This window comes from Xenopus laevis, chromosome 2L (genome assembly GCF_017654675.1).
Source record: "Xenopus laevis strain J_2021 chromosome 2L, Xenopus_laevis_v10.1, whole genome shotgun sequence".
NCBI classification, from domain to species: Eukaryota; Metazoa; Chordata; class Amphibia; order Anura; family Pipidae; genus Xenopus; species Xenopus laevis.
This window is the reverse complement of record NC_054373.1, coordinates 158,837,282-158,860,381: the sequence shown is the minus strand read 5'-3', so window position 1 is coordinate 158,860,381 and position 23,100 is coordinate 158,837,282. Positions and strand designations below refer to the sequence as shown.

General features: G+C 39.0%; 2 protein-coding genes across 3 annotated transcripts in view; one reads left to right on the top strand and one right to left on the bottom strand.

Moving 5' to 3' along the window:
• mrps31.L (mitochondrial ribosomal protein S31 L homeolog) overlaps positions 1-8,532 on the bottom strand; it is a 37,181-nt gene extending 28,649 nt beyond the window's left edge. Inside the window, exons 1-4 of one of the 2 annotated variants that reach the window (XM_041582621.1) lie at positions 8,333-8,532; positions 5,596-5,904; positions 5,275-5,427; positions 2,065-2,208 (exon numbers count right to left, since the gene is read on the bottom strand). In XM_041582621.1, coding sequence (XP_041438555.1) covers positions 2,065-2,208; positions 5,275-5,427; positions 5,596-5,904; positions 8,333-8,409 — 683 coding nt within the window. In that variant the 5' untranslated portion in view covers positions 8,410-8,532. The remainder of the gene's footprint in view (positions 1-2,064; positions 2,209-5,274; positions 5,428-5,595; positions 5,905-8,332) is intronic. The other variant, XM_018247622.2, reaches the window with a different exon arrangement.
• A 5,138-nt stretch (positions 8,533-13,670) lies between these two features.
• On the top strand, positions 13,671-21,509 carry LOC108707754 (mitochondrial ornithine transporter 1). Its single transcript, XM_018245734.2, has 7 exons — positions 13,671-13,739; positions 14,517-14,648; positions 17,050-17,308; positions 17,773-17,910; positions 18,897-19,069; positions 20,534-20,692; positions 20,991-21,509. Exons 2-7 carry the CDS (start codon positions 14,594-14,596, stop codon positions 21,110-21,112), a joined length of 906 nt encoding a protein of 301 aa, XP_018101223.1. The 5' UTR covers positions 13,671-13,739; positions 14,517-14,593; the 3' UTR covers positions 21,113-21,509.
• The last annotated feature ends 1,591 nt before the right edge of the window (positions 21,510-23,100 follow it).

Genomic DNA, 23,100 nt, shown 5'->3' with positions numbered 1-23,100 from the left:
GGATCTGGCCAAAATAGCAGGTGCAGTTTAATTGTAATTGTACTAGAAGTTTGCCTTCTTTGAGTGCCTGCTCCAAAGACTTTTCGGATTGTCCGCTCCCTGTGCTGAGAGATCATGGCGGAGCACCTGGGCCTTTTCCCTCTTGTCGTGAGTTTTCATTTTCTACCTGGAGACCCTAACTTCAGATTCCGTGTCTAATCAAAGCCTTAACTCACCTATTTAATCTTTCCCTCTCAACTGGACTGTTTCCTTCTCAACTAAAACATGCTCTTGTCACCCCCATTCTGAAAAAACCCTCTCTTGATCCCTCCAATCTTAACAACCTCCGACCTATCTCTCTGCTACCTTTCATCTCTAAACTACTTGAGCGCCTAGTCTACAACCGACTTACCTCATTCCTCTCTGACAATAACCTGCTGGACCCCCTACAATCTGGTTTTAAGCCACAACACTCCACGGAAACTGCCCTGACTCGACTGACTAATGACCTTTTAACCGCTAAAGCCAACAATCACTTCTCACTACTAATACTGCTTGATCTCTCAGCCGCATTTGACACTGTAGATCACCCTCTCCTCCTCCAGTCCCTCCAGTCACTTGGCCTTCGTGACACAGCCCTGTCCTGGTTCTCTTCTTACATCACCAATCGTTCCTTCAGTGTCTCCTACAATGGAGTAGCATCTTCTCCCCTACCTCTTTCTGTTGGAGTTCCCCAAGGCTCTGTCCTGGGACCATTACTATTCTCCCTCTACACTTCCTCCCTTGGCAAATTAATAAATTCTTATGGTTTCCACTACCACCTCTATGCTGACGATACTCAGATCTATCTCTCATCTCCTGATCTCAACCCAGAACTCCTAACTCGCGTCTCCTCCTGCCTGTCCGCTATCTCTACCTGGATGTCACAACGCTACCTTAAATTAATCCTCTCTAAAACTGAAATGGTTCTCTTTCCTCCAACTAACACCAGTAGCATCCCCGAAGTATCCATCATAGTTAACAATTCCACTATCACCCCCTCTCCCCAGGCCCAGTGCCTTGGGGTTATCCTAGATTCTGCCCTGTCATTCACTCCTCATATCCAGTCACTTATTAAATCTTGTCACTTCCACCTAAAGAACATATCCAAAATACGATCATTTATCACCCAAGACGCTGCCAAAATTCTTATTCACTCTCTCATCATATCGCGTCTAGACTACTGTAACTCTCTTTTAATTGGCCTACCCCTCCAGAGACTGTCACCTCTCCAGTCCATAATGAACACTGCTGCGAGGCTCATACACCTCAGCAACCGCTCCTCCTCTGCCTCGCCATTCTGTCAATCCCTGCACTGGCTTCCGTTACCTTTCAGAATCAAATTCAAATTAATGACACTGACTTTCAAAGCACTTCATAACTCTGCCCCACCCTACATCTCTGAACTCATCTCTATATACTCACCCACTCGCTTACTACGCTCCTCTACTGACCTGCTACTCAACTCTTCTCTCATTACCTCCTCACATGCTCGCATTCAAGACTTTGCAAGGGCTGCACCCCTCCTCTGGAACGCTCTCCCACGGTCTGTCCGACTTTCTCCCAACCTTTCTACTTTCAAGAAATCTCTGAAAACGCACTTCTTTCGAGAAGCCTACCCTCACTCTGCTTAACTACCAAACGCAATACCACATTTCTCACCCACTCAATTCGATCTTGCCCACTCCCACACCTTGTGTATTACTCCCTTCCCTTTAGACTGTATGCCTATGCATAGGGCCTTCCTCACCTTCTTGTACCTGTATTGATTGTGATGTTTGTTACTCCATATATTCTATGTATGTAATTCATGTGATGTAGTTGTATAATCACATTTACTTTACAGTGCTACGCAATATGTTGGCGCTATATAAATACATGTTAATAATAATAATAATAATAATTTATGATTGATTAGTAATTACACCTCGATACAATCTGATCTAATTGTAGTGATAAACTACAAGAACAATCTTTAAGATATAAAATGGAAATAAACAATACATCCAGTGCATACTTAGAAGACATAAAGAAAACCTGAGATACCTTCTAACACCAGCTAGCTCCTGTGTAACACCCCTGTCATGGGTGTACCCTCGCCCATCCTCATCGAATCGAATCTGGTTGGAGTGCCAAGATGATGTTCGGACATCTGGGTGCTTCTTGACCTTCATGTCAGAGATGATGTTGCTGGAAAACAAAAGAAACAAAAGGTGATCATTACTCTCTCCCTGTAATGCTTTAGGCTTGTACGTTTTAAATCTTTTTTTCTTTTGCAGAGTTTATATCACTTTGGTTTAATCCAAAATAAGTGCACAGATTTCCCTGCTGCTGCACACATTATATCTAATAAAGGGACACTCAGTTACAAACCATACAAATATGATATGTTGTAGCTGATAAAGCCTCCATTGGCCACAGACCAGTTTTATAAAGCCCATTAATGTAACTTTGCACACCTGTATCAAAGGACAACTCCAAATGCAAAGAAATATATCAACATTACATAAACAACACAAGAGGACTGATACATTTAGAATGTAAGACCATAACTGGATCATAAACAATTGCTGTTCCCTCCAATCAATAAGTGGGATTTCTTTTAGAACATTTACACATGTTTTTGCAATTGTGTAATATTTCATTGCTGCAGCAGGAGTTTCACGGTTTTTCTGTGTAGTGAGACTGCCACCTAGTGGTAACATGAATAGTGTCCATCTGCTTCCAGAAGAAATAAATGGAAGGCACTTTAATTCAACATGTGCAATTATTATTATAAGGCATCTAAATAAAGATATATTAGATGGGTGTATACATTGAATACAACTGAAGAACAAAAGAAGTCAGGTTAGCCCTGCTATAAAACATTCCTCTAAGAGAGGTGGGATCTAACAGGAGAGGGGGGGATGATGTATAGCTCCGAATGTAGAGTTCTTACTTTTAAAATACAATAACATTACCTATGCGATTAACCATTTAATCATTAATCCCACCATTTATCCAAAATGTTTATACCTCAAGTCTACTAACGTTAAATAAACCCAATAAGGATTAATTATATCATAGTTGTGATCAAGTACAAGGGTACTATTTTATTATTACAGAGAAAAAGGAAATCATTTTTATAGAATTTTAATTATTTGGATAACATGGAGTCTACAGGAGACGGCTTATGGGAGATAGCCTTTCGGTAATTTGGAGCTTTCTGGATAACGTCTCCCCTACCTGTATATGATTGCAGTTAAAACCTACATTTTTCTTATTGTTTAACATACGTTCATACATACATAGATACTAAGCATGCCTTCAGGATTCAGCTTAATCCCAACATCTTCTGCAGGGTTGAGATTCAGCCAAATTCTTAGGGGCAGATTTCTAAAAGTTTGAAATTAGAGCTGACCACAGAATTACTAACCCACTTTCTGTTCATTCCTATTGGATTCTTAGAAGAGTACTTTTCATATCAAATGGTGAACGGTTTCACCCATTTATGACATAGCTAAAGGTGGGCATGGAACAAGACTGATGGTAATGAGTATCTCAATTTAAGTGCAACAGCCACAATGAATCCCTACCTAGCAATGCTATAAGACTAGAAACAATCAACTGCAATATCATGGTTATAATGGGTCTCATTCCATATCAATACTGGACACATTTGCATCTGGGCAGTAACCGATAGCTACAGTAATATTACCCTAGTAATATTTTATTTCTTCAGGGTCAGGGTTTCTTCCAGACTTATGTTTTATTTGCACCATAGCTTTATTGGACACTTCAGTACTGTCTACGTCCCTCAGAGGTCCAGCCCAACATGATGTTTTACTATGCTTTCTATAAAGATGAAACACACACAACATTACAATTTATTAGTAATAAGCTACAGGCAACAAAAAAATTAAAGCAAAAAATGTGATTGGTTGCCATTGATTACTGCTCAGGTGCATGTTTGCCCAGTGGGTGTTAATCAATAAGTCCTGCCATACTTCCTGCCATTAATTGATTATAATGCTAAAAATGCTGCTGGTTCCACTAGAACATTTTCACAAAACCCCCATTTTTCCAGCCTTAAAGCGGTGGTTCACCTTTAAGGTAACGTTTAGTATGTTATAGAAAGTGTACTAAGCCTATTCATCTCATAGAGTTAGATGCCAGATATGATTAAAGGGGAACTATTGTGAAAATGAAAATTTAATATAAGCTTTATCATACAGAAATAAGAAACTTTCTAAATTCAATCAATTAAATATTCTGTACTGTTTCTGAAATAATCAAGTGTTCACTATCCTTCTCTCAGCTTCTGTTTCTCTTCATTCTCTCTTCATGCAGCAGATGGGTGTCAGATATTCATTGGCAGTTAGATATATCTTATGGGGGGGCTCCCTTTCCTAGCAGATGAATTATAGCTCACTCAATAACGGATTCCAGTACAAACAAAATAACTGCATTTTGCACAAATTCTACATGTAGAGAGACAGGATTTCTGGTGATTTTGATAGAGTGAGCTCTAATACATCGTCTAGGCAAAATAAGACACTCTGTAAGATATTTGATCTAACTGTCAATGATTATCTGACGCCCAACTGCACGAAGAGAGAGTGAAGAGAAACACATGCTGAGAGAAGGATAGTGAAGATAAACTTAATTATTTCAGAAACAGTAAAGAATTTTTAATTGATTGTATTGAGAAAGTTTGTTATTTCAAAATGTTGAAAATTCATTTTCGCGATAGTTCCCCCATTTAACATTTCCCAAGAATATAATGCATGTATAGGGATGGGCGAATTTGACCCATTTCGTTTCGCCAAAAAGTCACCGCTGGTGAAATGTCGCTGACGCCCATTAAAGTATATGGGCAACAAAAAAATTATGGCGCCACACGGCAAATTTTTTTTTGACACAGGACGCCATACAAGTCTATGGGCGTCATTTTTGCGGAGCAAACAAGGCGAAAAAATTCGCCCATCCCTATGCATGTATACATGACCCAAACATGCAGTGCCAAAGCTCCCCCTACAGACTTTGACTGAAATGCCTGCAAGTACTCTTCAGTTGATAGCTGCCAGGAAATCTGCCAGTCCATTACCTTATAAAAGTCATTAATTTTAAACCATTACAATGAATCAAATTTTTAATCTATTAATCCTGATAATAAACGGTACTTGGCCTGTTTCACAGCAGTATAGATATTATTTCCCATGCATTTCTTACACTCACAGTATTAACATATAAGGTTTTTATAACATTAAGAGCTACCTGAGGCTGTCACCTATCTTTTGTGCATCAGTTTCTTGCTCATGCTTTCTCAGTTGCTTTAGGAGTTCCGATTCAATCTGCTTCTTATTTGATGGGAGGGACTCAGCAACCGCAGAGACTGCCGCCACCAAATCTGGGCTCAGTGGCTTTGTGCTTTATTGAAAAAAAAAAAATAAAACATTATAGCAGCATATGCCTTCCTCAAAAAACTGTTTCAAAGCTGGGCCTAAAATACAACTTCCATCACCTTTAGACAAACATATGGTTTGGGGGGAAACATAGTGCTATTGGCTGACAATAGTACTGACACAAATCTCTTACTTTTCTATGTGACCTTCTTCTGCAGCTCTCTGAAACATGCTGCTTGCACTCTCCACGCTTTCCAAATTCTCTGCACTGTGTTCTTTGCTTTTGTTTGTTTTCATGGCCTGAAATTTCCTTCTGGAGCTCAGTTCAACCTTCATGCCTCCAATGACATTTAGCAAGTTCTCCTTCTTGTTGGGCTCCGGCTGTGTTTCCGGTGTCTCATTCTGCTGTTCGGTCGCATTGGGAGCCTCAGGAGGATTCTTGGGGTTTTCACAATGGAGTACACTACATGAGCCAAACCACCTTTGCACATGATCTGAATACCTAAACAAAACATAGGGAATTTTCATATTAAGTATAAAGCCAGCACATGTACTATAACTAGTACATTTGCCATCTTGTAGCACTGATCCATATTTTAAGGTCCTACTGTACTTAGGATTTTTGTAGAAGTGCTTAAAGCTTGTGATCGCTAAGGGTTAAGTCACACATTATATTTTGGGCCTTTTCCTATTTACCATCCCAAGTCAATGCATCTAATCGTCACTATGGGGCTGATTTATCAAAACGTGAGATTCAAGCTCTAATTCGAGCTCTCACATTTTGATAAATCTGACCATAAATGTATTTTCTATAGTCTCGTTGGTTTGTCTAGGGTTAATGCAGTGGCACGTTTTGTACTTGGGACTTCTGATGTGTTAACACAAGTCCATTGCTTATGTAATCAAACGGTTAATCCTGTGTACAGATTCTGTTTCCTATGCAGTACTGATGTTATGCTTATGATTTATGTCTAAAGGCTATACACAAAGTAACTGATTAAAGGGATACTTTCATGGAAAAACATGATTATTTTTCAAAATGTGTCAGTTAATAGTGCTGCTCCAGCAGACTTCTGCACTGAAATCCATTTTTTAATAGAGCAAGCTGATTTTTTATATTTAATTTAGAAATCTGACATGGGGCTAGACATATCGTCACTTTGCCAGGTGCCCCCAGTCATGTGACTTGTGCTCTGATAAACTTCAGTCACTCTTTACTGCTGCACTGCAAGTTGGAGTGACATCATCTACATTTCTTTCCCCCCCCCAGCAGCCCATTAGCAAAATTATGGGAAGTTAACTAGCTCCCTGGTAGAAGTACAGCACTCAATAGTAAAAACCCATGTCACACCTTCATTTACATTGAGTAGGAGAAACAATAACCTGTCAGAAAGCAGTTCCAAAGTGCAGCACTGGCTCTTTCTGAAAGCGCATGACCAGTCAAATAAACCTTAGATGGCTGCCTACACACCAATAAGCAACTAAAAAAATCTTGGTTCAGGAATGAAATGTTATATGGTAGAGTGAACTATTTGCAGTGTAAACAGTGTAATTGAGAAATAAAAACTAAACCATAAAAATCATGACAGAATCCATTTAATAGCAATCTGTGTAAATGGCACTAATGCAGCTTTCAATGGCAACCAATTACAGTCTACTACTATTTAGAGAAGGGCTGTCCAACTGGAAGCCCGTACGCTGGATGTGGCCCTCAAAAGGATGTTTATGCCCCCCCCCCCCGGTCTTCTCAAAAGCTCTATAGCTTACACTGTGTGACATCTGTTTAATAAAATCTGGCCCTCCAAATGACTGGGCCACTACATGTCTGTTGGACAGACAGAGAATTAGAGCAAAGAGCAGATTCGCTGATTCTGTAATGTTTGCAGTCAAATGTGTCTGTAAATGTGCAGGGTGCCAAGGTTTCCTACAGCGTATTGCTTGCCCAACATAGAAAATACCCTGTCACCACCACATAGTTTTCTATCAGTCACTGTAGCACCTATAGCAGGAACTGCATTTTATAAACTGCATTTTATAAACCACATTTCCAGTGCTCACAATATGCATTTTAGAGTGTTTCACAATCGTCCCTGTAAATAACGATCACTGAAAGTCACGATAGAAGTTGAGGTTGGTTTTAAATCTGTCCCTGTATACAAAATTCCAAAACCACAGCTGGAACACAGAATGTTTTGAGAAATAAGGTACCCGGCTGCTTCATGCAAAAGGAACTTGCATATATTTCTAAAGTAATTGATTCCACTGCATGTCTCTTTGCCTATTTAGCAGCATAGACTTAAGATACAAGCCATGACTATACTCTCCCCCTGTCTGCACCTGCTCTCCCCCCTGTCTGCACCTGCTCTCCCCCCTGTCTGCACCTGCTCCCCCCCCGTCTGCACCTGCTCCCCCCCCGTCTGCACCTGCTCCCCCCCGTCTGCACCTGCTCCCCCCCCTGTCTGCACCTGCTCTCCCCCCTGTCTGCACCTGCTCTCCCCCCGTCTGCACCTGCTCCCCCCCCTGTCTGCACCTGCTCTCCCCCCCGTCTGCACCTGCTCTCCCCTCTGTCTGCACCTGCTCTCCCCCCTGTCTGCACCTGCTCTCCCCCCTGTCTGCACCTGCTCTCCCCCCTGTCTGCACCTGCTCTCCCCCTGTCTGCACCTGCTCTCCCCCCTGTCTGCACCTGCTCTCCCCCCCTGTCTGCACCTGCTCTCCCCCCCTGTCTGCACCTGCTCTCCCCCCCTGTCTGCACCTGCTCCCCCCCCCCTGTCTTTAACTGCTCTCCCGTCTGTCTGCACCTGCTCTCCCCCCTGTCTGCACCTGCTCTCCCCACTGTCTGTACCTGCTCTCCCCACTGTCTGTACCTGCTCTCCCCACTGTCTTTAACTGCTCTCCCGTCTGTCTGTACCTGCTCTCCCCTGTGTCTGTACCTGCTGCCACACGAGCCTCTGACGCTTCTTCTTCTTCCCCCTTCCAACACTGACAGCACGAGTCTCCAATACATCATCCCTGGTGCCTGTCTTAAACACACCAGGAAACAGCGTGACCCTGACAGGGGAACTATATCCCGTTACACATGTTTGGTGCACTCTGAAATTGTCCGGCCGGAAACAAGCGGTGCGAGAGCTTAGTTCCGAGATAGGGAAGGCGCCTTAGGGTCTAGTTTTCTATTTCTGCCCATGGACAATTGTGCCCCAATGATCGCTTAGGATTTTCAGGCATCACTGTACCGGTACAATTGTGTGTTACTGGGCATCACAGCAACACTTATAAATAGGGTCTGCTTCCGGTGTTGTTATGGCCCTGCACTATATCTGTCTCTCTGTCACCATTCTATCTACTAGTTCATGGAAGGAGTGTGATTTGTTATTTGTAGGGAATCCACCAAATCCAGGATTCAACTTGGGATTCTGCTAAGATCTGGCCTTTTTCAGCAGGATTCCCGCCCAGCCCATATCCAAGTGCCTAACTGAACCAAATGTGAATCCAAAAAATCTCTAGTCTTTTGTCACAAACAAGAATGTCAAAAATGTTTTAATGTGTGCGCTTCTCTTTCCCTCTTGTCTCTCTAACTTACATATGCAAATTAGGGTTTGGATTCTGGTTTCGGCATTAGGCAGAATCTTTCACAAAGGATATGGCCGAAATCCTAAAATAGCGGATTTGGTGCATCCCGAATCCAAATTGTGAGAAGTCCATCTCCCTTAGACTCCATTTTATCCAAGTAATCCAATTTTTTTTAAAAAAATATTTCCTTTTTCTCTGTAATAATAAAACATTACATTTTACTTGATCCAAACTATGATATCATTAATCCTTATTGAAGCCAAAATAATCCTTTTGAACGTTCGTAGGGGCACATTTACAAAGCTCGAGTGAAGGATTAAATTAACTTCGAATTTCAAAGTGTTTTTTTGGCTACTTCGACCATCGAATGGGCTACTTCGACCTTCGACTACGACTTCGACTACGAATCGAACGATTCGAACTAAAAATCGTTCGACTATTCGACCATTCGATAATCGAAGTACTGTCTCTTTAAGAAAAACTTCGACCCCCTAGTTCGGCAGCTAAAAGCTACCGAACTCAATGTTAGCCTATGGGGAAGGTCCCCATAGGCTTGCCTGCGTTTTTTTGATCGAAGGATATTCCTTCGATCGTTGGATTAAAATCCTTCGAATCGTTCGATTCGAAGGATTTAATCGTTCGATCGAACGAATAATCGCTCGATCGCAGGATTTGCGCTAAATCGTTCGACTTCGATATTCGAAGTCGAACGATTTTAGTTCCTGGTCGAATATCGAGGGTTAATTAACCCTCGATATTCGACCCTTAGTAAATCTGCCCCTAAATGTTGAAATTATTTTTTCATCAGATTTAAGGTATGGAGATCCAAATCACGGAAAGAGCTGTTATCTGGGAAAAAACCCCAGGTCCCAAGCATTCTGGATAACAGATCCCATACCTGTGTATGTATAATAATCTGGGTTGTTCAGCATGTCACCTGATGGAGGTCCCTCTGTGCACTATATTTTAGTGCCAAAGTGTCCATGGAGCTTATTTTGATATGTAGACATGTGTGGCACTGTAACCATATTGACCATTTGGGTTTAAAATATTTTATTTGATTTTCATATTAAACAAATGAAATCAAAATGACAAATGTTATGCAGATGAACAAAATATGTTGTATTGACCATTTGTTATGTAACATATGGATGGCATAGCATGTCCCTGGAAGTGCATTTATATATATATATTTAAAAAACGTTCCTCTTCCTTGCTAAAGAATCACTCGTAGAACCTGCAGTGATTTAAGAAATTCTTTTTTTTCGCCAGAAAATTCTCAAGGGGCAGTAAATATCCCATAATACTTTTTTTTACCCATTATTCTTTGCTGACAGGAGAGAGATCTGTAGCTATTGCTGAGAGGATGTTTTGGCTTCTGCTTCTATCTGTTGCAACAGCAGCATGTTCAGCTCAGAGGCTTATTATTGGCAGCGGGCATCACAGTCCAAGGATTCATCAGCCTCTACGCTTTTTTGGTTTCATTGTGATTGGCTACATTAAACTGTGTATTTCTATGAAGCAAAGAGATTGACTGGTATGATTTATTGTTCATATGTTTCCAGGTCTGGACTGAGAATTAAAATAGGCCCTGGCATTTCAGGTACACAGAGGCCCAAACAGCCCCCACCAGCCCACTCTATACTGACTTTCTATGGCACCTTATAGCAGCCCCTCTGGCATTTGCCAGAACCCACAGATTGCCAGTTCGGGCCTGTATGTTTCTGTTGGCAGAAGGGTTTATTTTATGCAGACATGTTTGATTGGTGTCACTCTGGTAATGTTGTTGGATGGTATTATCATCAGTCAATAAAGTTTTGAAGATGCATTTCTGGCCATAAATGTCATAGTAAAAATTGCCATAATAACCACCATAAAACAAGACTATTTTATAGCATAAATATTCGAAAAACCGTAATTTGTCGGCAGAAAATTCGCAACTCGCTAAAATTACCGCTAACATAAGCTGGTTCCTTAACGTAGTTACCGCAAGTGATCGCAATGACTTCTGAGCGCATCACTGTTTAGTAAACTTAGTCGCTGCGAATATTCTCAGCGATAACATGAGCAAACTTAAAGTCAAATTTACCGCACTTTAGTAAACTGACTCATTGATATATACTTCAAGCTCCCCTTCAAGGTGTAACGTTTGTTGAATACCCCCATTAGCTTATAGACATAAGAAAATATTGTACCATGTTTAGTCATAGTTCCAAGAATATTTAGTACTGTAAATAAGCTTTAATCCCATGTTTTACTCTAAATAACCTCCAATTTGACCTTTCAGGAGTATCTAGGAAAAAATAGGACTTCTTACATCTCAAACAAACTGACCTTCAATTTGAGCTGTCAATGCTGACACACCTTAGGGGAGGCTAGCCACACAGTTTGGGAACAGCTATCCAAGCTAATGCTGAACTGCAATTCCCAATATCCACTGAATGCTTAATGGGAGTTTATTTTGATCCTGGCTCCATCATCATGAAGTAAAGCTCTTTACACAGTGCCACGGAAAGCATTTTGGACTAAACATGTCAAATCTAATAAGTCTCATTTCCTCTGGAGCGATAGTTATTTCCCTGTCTGCTGCAGAATGCACATCAACACTAAGGAATTTGAATTTTTCACACGCACAACCCTTTGAAGTGCTTCCATTGTTGTTGCTGTGGTTAGTCTATAAATGCTGGAATTCTGTTGCATTGTTCCAAGCAACACAATACGATAACAAAACATAGCTTCTCCTTAAATAGAGCTAGTGCATAAAAACAAAATGCCTTGAAAATGGATGCAATATTATAAGCAATATAACATAAAGTGCAGTACTTCCTATCCCTTAGGAATATCTACTTAATCAGTTCTTTGTTTTTATTAGTAAACTAATGAGAAACCCAGTTCTCAATAATGCAATGGTCATAACAATTTTGCAGTTTGTCTATTTGCTTGAGAATAAAAATGGAAAGCAATTCAAAACACTAATAAAATGTAATTAAATACTTTTGCTTGTGGCTTATTTATATTGTATTATCTTAATGAATGTTTCCCGTGTTGGTCAACCCTCTGGCTAGATACCTTCATCTCAAAATGAAGTGGCAGTTGAGAAATGTAATATATAGTTGCTGTTGCTGTATTACACCAAGCCTATGTAATCCTATATTTGGTGGCCATGTTTCCCAACTACATAAGAATTTTTCCTAAGCATCTGATGACAATGGAACGTTTCTTTGTGTGAGCAAGTGGAAGATCAAGCGTTCTCACACTGATAAGTAAGTTCAGAGCTGTTGATACATAAAAGCCTTGACAAGGTCTAGGTAAATCTGGACACCTTAATGTAAAAGTATTAAGGCTGAAAAAACTTCGAATTTTGAAGGTTTTTTTTGGCTACTTCAACAATCGAATTGGCTACTTCGACCTTCGACTTAGAATCGAACGATTCAAACTAAAAATCGTTCAACTATTAAACCATCCGATAGTCGAAGTACTGTCTCTTTAAAAAAAACTTCGACTACCTACTTCGCCACCTAAAACCTACCGAGCACCAATGTTAGCCTATGGGGACCTTCCCCATAAGCTTTCTAAGCAATTTCTGATAGAAGGAAAATCGTTCGATCGATGGATCGAACAATTTTTCCTTCGATCGTTCGATCAAAGTAAATGCAGTAAATCCTTTGACTTCGATATTCGAAGTCGAAGGATTTTACTTCAGTGGTCGAATATCGAGGGTTAATTAAACCTCGATATTTGACCCATAGTAAATGTGCCCCTTAGTGTTAAGGACTTGGTGAGTTTTAATTTGGACAATATTTCCCTGTAATAAGAATACATAGTCCCATATGCCAGAAATGCCTCTTTCAAACCCAAACAAAAACATGTTGCATTAAATTCTATAGATATATAATATTCAACTGACAGAAGAATTATGGTAGCTCCCACTGATACTGACAAACACAAATATCAATAAAAGTTATTGATCTTTTAAGAACTTTTTATAAGAGACATTATGTCTTCATTTTTTTTAAGTTTTATTTTGGTATGGTATAAACCATAACATGAAAAAATCATTAGACAGACACAGCTGCAACAAGAATAGTATTAGTATACAGAAGTACTGAACTAAAAAAAGTAACTGATTTTATCTATAAGTAATGAACTGAAAAAGGAAGAATGTTAAAGAGGTGCAATGTCCATAGTCAGTGAGATGTAACTTTTGTAGAATGCTTTGCTGGCTGCTTTTTGCCTATAATCCCTGGTTATGAATTAGGTTATGTAGATCGTTAATATGCACTTAGAACCTCTGGCCACCTCTCACATATGAATGCAAATATATTGAGTACATACAGCAAACATCAGTAGCATAGTTCAGATAGATGTATATTGACAGACAGATGAACACAGACATAGCTAAATAGATGGATTGATAGATAATAGATACATGATATATAGATAGATAAAAAGATAGATAATAGATAAATGTTATAAAGACAGACAGACATAAAGATAGATAGATAGATAGATAGATAGATAGATAGATAGATAGATAGATAGATAGATAGATAGATAGATAGATGATAGATGCAATTTCTGATTACGAAAAATAGAATACCACTCTTTCAAAATAAATTGGGAGAATGGAGAATGAATGATAGGAAGGTCACAGTGGAATAAGTAAACAGTCAAGGCACAAAGTGTCAACATAGTTTCAGGGATTAGCACACAAACCAAATAGGCTGCTGGTTCTCATAGTGCACCCTGCCAGTCACAAGAAAGCTGCCCGTGAGTATACACTCTCTTCTTTATTGCACAGATTCAAACGTTTACCGCTACAGGTACAATTGGGGCACTCTGTGTTTGTTTTTCATATATATATATATATATATATATATATATATATATATATATATATATATAGATATATATAGATATAGATATATAGATAGATATATATAATGTTTATGCTTTATAATCCTTTACTTATTTATTTGGAAGTTTGGAACACTTGTAGAGTATCTATGAGTATAAGTGCTAGGAGGTAGCAAAGATTTAAATGTGAGACATACAATATATATATATATATATATATATATATATATATATCAGGATCCTGGTGACGGCTCTATGTGAGCCGAAACGCGTTGATGCACCATGTACAAATCAATATACTTTGAAATATATCTGATGGTCAATGCCATGAGTGCTTTCTCTGGACTATTATTGATTTATTGGTTAGCACCCGGCGAGAAACCCAATGAATGGTGAGTGCCGTATGATCTCACACATATATATATATATATATGTCATATGTATTGGTAGTAAAGGAGTAATTTCAATCTAGGATAAGGTCTGCTTACATAGGGATTCTCAACTGCTCACATTGCACGAGTGCTTATGACAGTGGAAGAAAGGGCTATTAGTGTAGAAGTACAGTGTGTGTTCTCACAGGACAGATACCAGTAAATTGATATGCCTGTCCCATTAGGAGAAACATTTTTCCAATAAAAATGTCTTGCTGAATATTACTTATAATATATAGTTATATTGTTTTGCATATAGTTTTGTCTTCATAACAGCTGAAAGCAAATTAATTGAGAAAAGGACCTTTATTTAAAAGAGCAACTCGGCAGAAGACAATGAGATCAAATAATAGCATCCAAGCAGCAATTGATCTTACAGCAGGAGCCGCAGGTAACAGACCAAAATCCACTGAACTCTCCTTTTATGTGTTGTGTGTGTGTGTATCATTGTAGGTGTATCCCAAAAATGGTCAAAAATTGGGCAGCTGAATTTCTAGTTTATAAAATATTGTAACTGGATATCTCTTTTTATTTTTCCAATGCCCCATGAATATAAATACAAGTATGGGATCCATCATCTGGAAACCTATTATCCATAAAACTCAGAATTATTGGAAGGCCATCTCCAGTAACCTCGATTTTAATCAAAAGATTTAGCAGCTCAATTTTTAACTTTAAGCTGGATATCACTTTATTTTTCTGACAGGTAAGGGATTCAACATCCCATTATCCAGAAAATTCAGAATTATGGGAATGCCATCTCCCGTAGACCCCACTTTAATCGAATAATTAAAAATTTTAAAAATGATTTTCTTTTCCTCTGTAATAATAAAATAGTACCTTGTACTTGATACTAATTGGAGGCAAAACAGTCCTGTTGGGTTTATGCAATGTTTGTTTTATTAGACTTAAGGTACGATAGACCCCAGGTGCCAAGCATTCTAGATAACAGGTTCCATATACAATTATTGTTCTTACCTTAAAATCTCACCAAATGCCATGACCCTATTCATTTATTTCACGTGGTATGGGTCCCTGCTTGGTTATCTTTATAACTTCTCCCTTTGCGTGGAAGGTCAATTATGAACTTTATAAGTGTTATACAAATAAGTACTTTTGCATGTGCAGCCGTGCACAAATGGGCACAACATGTTTTATTATTTATGCCATTCATTAAAGGTTCTTCAATCTAAACACCTCTGTACAACTGAGCTGTTCCCTGAGTGATTTGCATACTATATTTGTCCATGACCCACTATCACACTTAAGATGGAACATCTCTCTTACAGGAATTACAGTGTACTTTACCAATTTCTGCATTGTACATTCATTAAAGCAAGATCCTTACTGAATGAATGATTCTTCATTACCAGTTAGTACTCCTGGTTTCCAAAACTATCCTATTACCATGCTGAGCTGTGCCTAACCCTTCAGGGATAGTATTTTTACAAAACTTGCCCTGAGTTCATGTTATCTCCTCACATGATTTTATTTCATCAGAATTTTTGGAAGTGTTGCACAATATGTTTTGCAAGAATCATCTAAAGAGTTTGCAAAATATCAAGATAGAGTTATGCTGCATGAACCCAATGGGAATGGAGTGACAGATTTTATGTTAAAAAGTGAATATCTCTTTCCGGTGTAACATAAAGGAGTAACAGTATATAATTCTCATAGTTAAAGGTGGAATCTCCCATCAGATTTTACCCTGAAATGGCCTTGTATCTCTATTCTTCTGGAATATGAAGAAGAGACTGGAATATGAATAGGAGAGGGCTTGAATAGAAAGATGGGTAATAAAAATATATTTGTAGCCTTTAGAGAGCATTTGTTTTTAGATGGGGCCAGTGACCCCATTTTAAAGCTGGAAAGAGTTGGCTACTAATCCAATCCAAAAAATGCCAATTGAAAAGTTGCTTAGAATTAGCCATTCTATAACCTGGTAATAGTTAACGTAAAGGTGAACCACCACTTTAAATTAGAAGGGGAAAATATATGAAACAAATCATGCGAGGGCAAGTACAACTGGCAAAACTACATTTCATGGACTTAAGAGCTAACACTTTATAATATGTGTGCAAAAAAATAATATATGCATAAAATATCCATATATTTTGTCATAATAGTAACCTGTACAATAGTAACCTCTAGTACAAGATTAGAATCTGAAAGCTTTTATTTTCTAAATAAGTCAAATGTATATTACGGTACGTTTGTTGCAGCACATTTTGGATGCTGAAAAACTCGGCTTATACTCAAGTATATACGGTACGTTTGTTGTTTCTTAAAGGGAGATTTTTTTTCTTCTCCCTTTAACATTTATCTCCTAGTGCAGTGATCCCCAACCAGTAGCTCGCGAGCAACATGTTGCTCTCCAACCCCTTGGATGTTGCTCCCAGTGGCCTCAAAGCAGGTGCTTATTTTTGAATTCCAGGCTTGGGGGCAAGTTTTGGTTGTATAAAACCAGGTGTACTGCCAAACAGAGCCTCAATGTAGATTGACAATCCACATAGGGGCCACCAAATGGCCAATCACAGCCCTTATTTGGCACCCCATGAACATTTTTCATGCTAGTGTTGCTCCCCAACTCCTTTTACTTCTGAATGTTGCTCACGGGTTCTAAAGGTTGGGGATCCCTGTCCTAGTGTGTTCTAATCATCCAATTTATGGCTAGATAGACACTGACTAAAAGAATATCCCTATGAATTAGGTTATCAGGTCAGAGGTACAAGACTATAACAATACAAAATACACTTGCATCTCATACATTTTTGTAATGATGATTTATTTAGGTGGGACAGCATGTGTGCTAACAGGTCAGCCCTTCGACACAGCCAAGGTGAAGATGCAGACGTTCCCCACCATGTACAGGGGACTCATAGAATGTGCCGTGAAGACTTACAAACAAATGGGCCTCCGGGGGTTCTACAAAGGCACCAGCCCAGCGCTTCTGGCAAATATAGCTGAGAATTCGGTGCTTTTCATGAGCTATGGATTTTGCCAAAAAGCTGTTAGGAGGATTGTAGGCTTGGACAAGAATGCAGAACTGAAGTAAGGCAGCGGGAACATGACTGACTTTTGGACATTTGACTTGTATAGTTTATATACAATAATGGAACTGATATCCACAGTGGCTAAGGCAATGCTATTTGCTCCTTCTTTATAGGCAACATTCACTATAATAAACCCCAATAACCCCATAAATATCTGGATAACATGATGTATTTCAGAAAACTGCAGTGACGTGAAAGTAAATATAGCAGTTAGCCTATGTTTAACTCTGATATATAGATGATCATTTTGTTGACATATCTGTATTTACATGACTGCATACAGAACCCATATCATTTGAGTACAACAGGTCCACTAATGTTAGTGTCATGTCTTCCGTTGCCTATTACTGATGTTAGTATAAAACAACCATGATGATATTCAAGGCAAGACTAGAGTAATTTACTGTGTGTGTGTGAATCCATATAGTATATAAAATAATTAGTGTCATCTTTGTGTTTTAGTGATTTGCACAATGCTACTGCAGGCTCATTTGCTGCTGCCTTTGCCGCACTGGCTCTTTGTCCTACAGAGTTGGTGAAATGTCGCCTACAGGCCATGCATGAAATGACGTTGTCAGGCAAGGTGAAAGAAGGACAGAAGTAAGCTTGAATTAGTGCTTGTGATGTTTGGTTGCATTGTTTTGCCATTAGATTCTTATACTGACATGTATCATGACCTTAGAACAGGGGTCCCCAACCTTTTTTTACCCGTGAGCCACATTCAAATGTAAAAAGAGTTGGAGAGCAACACAAGCATAAAATAGTCCCTTGGGGTGCCAAATAAGGGCTGTGATTGGCTCTTTGGTAGCCCCTATGTGGACTGGCAGCCTACAAGAGGATCTACTTGGTACTATACTTAGTTTTTATGCAATTAAAACTTGCTTCCAAGCCTGGAATTCAAAAATAAGCTTCTGCTTTGAGGACACAGAGAGCAACATCCAAGGGGTTGGAGAGCAACATGTTGCTCGCGAGCTACTGGTTGGGGATCACTGCCTTAGAATGTGCAGCAGCCCCATTTGATATCAGCAACAACTCACACCAAAACCATCTAACTAATCATCTGACAAAAGATTTGCCCAGATACCAAATCTGAACAGTGACTGGTATATTTATATTTGAGAACATTTTTTTCACATTGCGTAACATGCGAGCAAAATTTGTCATGTTGAGTTGAGTCCAGAACTCTAACGTCACTTTACTTTAGGGGCTCAGCTCTGGTTTGGCTTAGCACTATATCCAATCCCTTGAAATTTTATTTTTTCTGAAATTCTGAATTCAATGCATCCTCAAAAATGATCTGTGCAGGCTCTGCTGAAAACTCTTTAGATGTGGTGCATAAATTAGAACCTTGAAATAGAAAGCACATTTTTGGGGTCAAATAGAATAAGGAGGTACTGTATGTAGGCACTCTATTCATGAAGGATGGGCATGGGGTGGCATTTAGATGTCTGCACTCCCTCCCTCTACTCAATCTCTAATATAGATTAGCCTGTGTTCTTTGTTTTAGTCCAGAAGTTTATTCTACCTGAATGACTGGTTACAAGCACTGCTCCTCCAAATCTAACATACGTTTCTGTTTTAATCAGCACGGTGTGGTCAGTGGTAAAAAGCATCCTTCGCACTGATGGTCCAATGGGATTGTACCATGGCCTGTCCAGCACATTGCTTCGAGAGGTCCCTGGATACTTCTTTTTCTTTGGTGGCTATGAACTGAGTCGCTCCTTTTTTGTAACTGAAGGAAAAACAAAAGATGACATAGGCTAGTATTATATTCATATATATTTTTTACAAATGTTAATTATAGAACAGAAATTAACAATTTGTTGCACTTCATCTGGCTGCACCAAACCTCCAAACAACTGTTTTGGTGAATGTTGTAAGCTGTACCTAACCCCCATCTTAAAATAAGTTAGTTCATGACCCAGTATATCTAGAGAGATGAGTACTAAGCTGCATTTATCTTTTAAAATGATTGGTCTCAGAGGTTTGCAGATGTTTGGGCTCCCCGTTTTGGACCAGCATTTTGTTGGGCCAACTTTATGTTATATCTACGTAGTATATATATATATATATATATATATATATATATATATATATATATATATATATATATATATATATATATATATATATAGAGTGAGAGAGAGAGAGAGAGAGAGAGAGAGAGAGAGAGAGAGAGAGAGTCCCACAGTGCCTGCACTCAATCCAACGGATGAAGTCAGAGGTGCAGGATCCAAAATAGGATAATATATGGACAGAAGATCAGCACTCTCTGTAGTTTGGTGAAACTGTGTTGATTTATTTTTCAGAATATCACATCTTATCCGACGTTTCGGTCCATGGTACATGGGGACCTCCTTGAGAAAGGTCGGAGAAGATGTGATATTCTAAAAAATAAATCAACACAGTTTCACCAAACTACAGAGAGTGCTGATCTTCTGTCCATATATATATATATATATATCTATATCTATCTATATATATATATATATATATATATATATATATATATATATATATATATATATGAAAATCAGTTACTAAAATCAGTAACAAGTAACAGGGATATCCAAGGCACTAAATAACCCCTCTTCCACCCCAAAATCTCAACTTAAGTAGCCTTCTATCTTGCCCCACCCTATCCATATTATTGTGTCCCTCTTGAAGGATCAGCATCACAGCACCTTTGGTCTATATTCAAAACTATAAATAAATAGTTATATAAAATGTAACATTGGAGAAAAGCCTATATCTCACTGTCATGTGTTGATTCCCAAACTGTTGGGCTGCAACCCTTGTGAGCAGTGGCCGGGTGGGATTACCCTTAAGGTCATTTAGGATGAGATTTGGGTAGAACACCTATTTACTCTTCTTATATCCTCTAAGAAACATAGCTTGAAAATTAGCCAATATACCAATATCTTGTGGATCTGTTACCCTGTTATGAACAAAGAGGGGCCCTAACCAGTGGTTCAATCTTCAACAGGGATTGAACCTAGAAAAGTCAAACAATGACTGCTGTAGTGAAAGGGTGTGCAACAAGTGGTACATCATAATTCTCCATATCCCAGTGAGGTTGTAAAACATCTCAGGCAATATATGTGCTTTTAATGAATCTGAAATACTGCTTTATACAAGCCAATGATACACTAGTCCCTTACAGGGCAGCATGACTGCTGGAGCATTATACCTGTAGTTCCAATAAATGTATTTTTTTTTGCAGGCATCGTACCTCTCATTATTAGTGGGGGGGTTGGAGGAATCTCTCTCTGGCTAGTGGTATTTCCAGTTGACTGTGTTAAATCCAGAATCCAAGTCCTTTCCATGACAGGAAAGCAGGCAGGCTTCCTCAGTACTTTTGGACGGATTTTGAGGAATGAAGGTAAGAGTTAAAAATATACCAAAACACAGTCACACTCACACAGTGGACCCCAAATGTTATGGTCTCAGCAGAGCAGCAGTTGAAAAGTAAAGAAGCTCCACTGTTGCAAACTGACTTGTTTCTTTTGGAAAAGAGGCTGTAAATGTGGAAAATGTGTAATAGGTAACTAAAAGCTACTGGGCAAGATACATTTTGAGTATAAAACCTTGTGTTCATAGACATATAGTGAACTGTGCAGCAGTCAGTGCCCCCATCACAGTAACAGGTTGTTCATGGAACCTCCCTCTGATTTTCACAGGAGTATTGGCTCTGTACTCTGGACTGAAACCCACCCTAATCCGAGCTTTCCCTGCCAACGGAGCTCTGTTTGTAGCCTACGAATACAGCCGGAAAGTGATGATGAAACAGTTTGATGCGTAATCATGGTCCAATGACCTACATTGAGAAAGCTGCACATGATTGAAGATCAAACAAACCGGGAGAAATTGTCATCAGGAAAAGGACAAAGGTCCCTGTGTATATGCCCAATCTCTGTGATCCAGTGTCAGGCTGCATTGTTTAGATGAAGACTGAACACAAAAACAGAATGTCCAACCGGTCACTATTAATGAAACACAAGTTGTTCATTTTATGAAAGAGCATGTTGCAAACTATAATGCTCTCAGCATTAAGTCCAATAAGTCACATAGAACTGACCATCTGCTATGGGGCCAACGTTATAGGTATCCCCCCCAGCCTTCAGAAATAGTAATATGAGTAATATTATATATGTAGGCATTTTATGTTACACTTTCATATAAAACAACTAATATATTTACCCATTGAATATAAACCTAATTATTGAAAAACTCCTAGTGAGAGGTTATATATGAATGTTTGTTTTATATTGGCTTTCTATTTTGTTATTTTGCTGTTTGAGTGAATGTATTATTTCTATGATAGATTTTTCATTTTTATATTTGTAAAGATTGTTAACAGAGAGCTATGACATATAGGAACACCTCCCCATAGGCATGCATTGGAATCGCCGCAAGCAATTGTGCTATCAGGCAATAGTGGTTGGAAATGAGGATACATAATAAAAAGCAGGGTGCTCAAAGCAGCCCATATTCCATAACTAGGGGTGCCACCTGCCCTGTATTTTACCAACCAGGCCAGTGTCTTTGAGTAAACTTTGAGTAACGTTTAGTATGATATAGAGAGAGCTAGCTGAAAATCAGTCAGGTATCAATCAGACTGGCTTTAAAATCCTGTAAGATGAAGACAAATTTGGTTCTAGTTCAAAGGGTATCAGTAGGTAAATTGTATAATCCAATTGTTGGCCCCTGGGAAAATGATCGTATCAGCCCAACTTGGCCCAGCGCATGGGAGGCCAAATAGGGTAGAGATCCACTCATTTTGCCAACATCAAATCTGAACTTATAGCTTTAGTCTAAAATAACTGGCCTTTGCTTTATTATATGACAAAGTGAGCTGTTCAGTTATTAGAATACACTGTTAGTCTTGAAGGCTACCCAGTCCTTTCTATGGTTTGTACCCCACCCATTACAGTACTAGCGTAATAACACTTCACTGTAGCGTGTAGAAACAGAGAAACTCCATCGTACATATAGAACATGGACAGGGACAAATTAATTTGACATATTTATTTTTGTTTGGGATTTTAAAAATTGGTTGCTTGGGTATGATCTCAACAACAGAGCAAATACCAAACTGAGTAAATGATTCAATCCACTGGTAGAGCCAAATCAGTGTGAATAACACAAAAAGATCTGTAGGGCAAAATAGCACCTTAAAACTACCATCAAAGCTTAAAAGTATGAAAAGGCTTAAAGAAGAATTAAAGCTTAACCAAAGATGTAGGACAGACCTGTTATACATTATGTTTTGGGCTTCTGTACCAGCCCAAGGCAACCACATCCCTTTAGCAGTAAAGATCTGTGTCTCGAAAGATGCCCCAGTAGCTTCCCATCTTCTTTTCTGCTGATTCACTGCACATGCTCTGTGCTGCTGTCACTTACTGAGCTTAGGTATCGACCAACAATATACTTAAAATGTATAATATAAATGTCACAATATAAGACTGACCCACCCGACTAGCAACTGCTCTCCCGTCCATTGTTCCGGCAATTCCTAAAAAAAAAGTCAAGATGGGAAACTACTGTGACAACTTTGAAAGACTGGATCATTACTACTATAGAGATGCTGAACCTTTAGGCTGGTTCAATAAGTTCAGTAAAATGAATATGGCATTTCTAGCCATATTAATTTTTAGGGTTTAGTTCTCCTTTAACAACACAAAGCTAATTATAAGGGGATATCTGCAGTCAGGAAATGCATTACAGTAACACTAGATGGCACCAACATCCTTCTTATAGCAGTTACATGAGGACAGAGTAACCATCCTA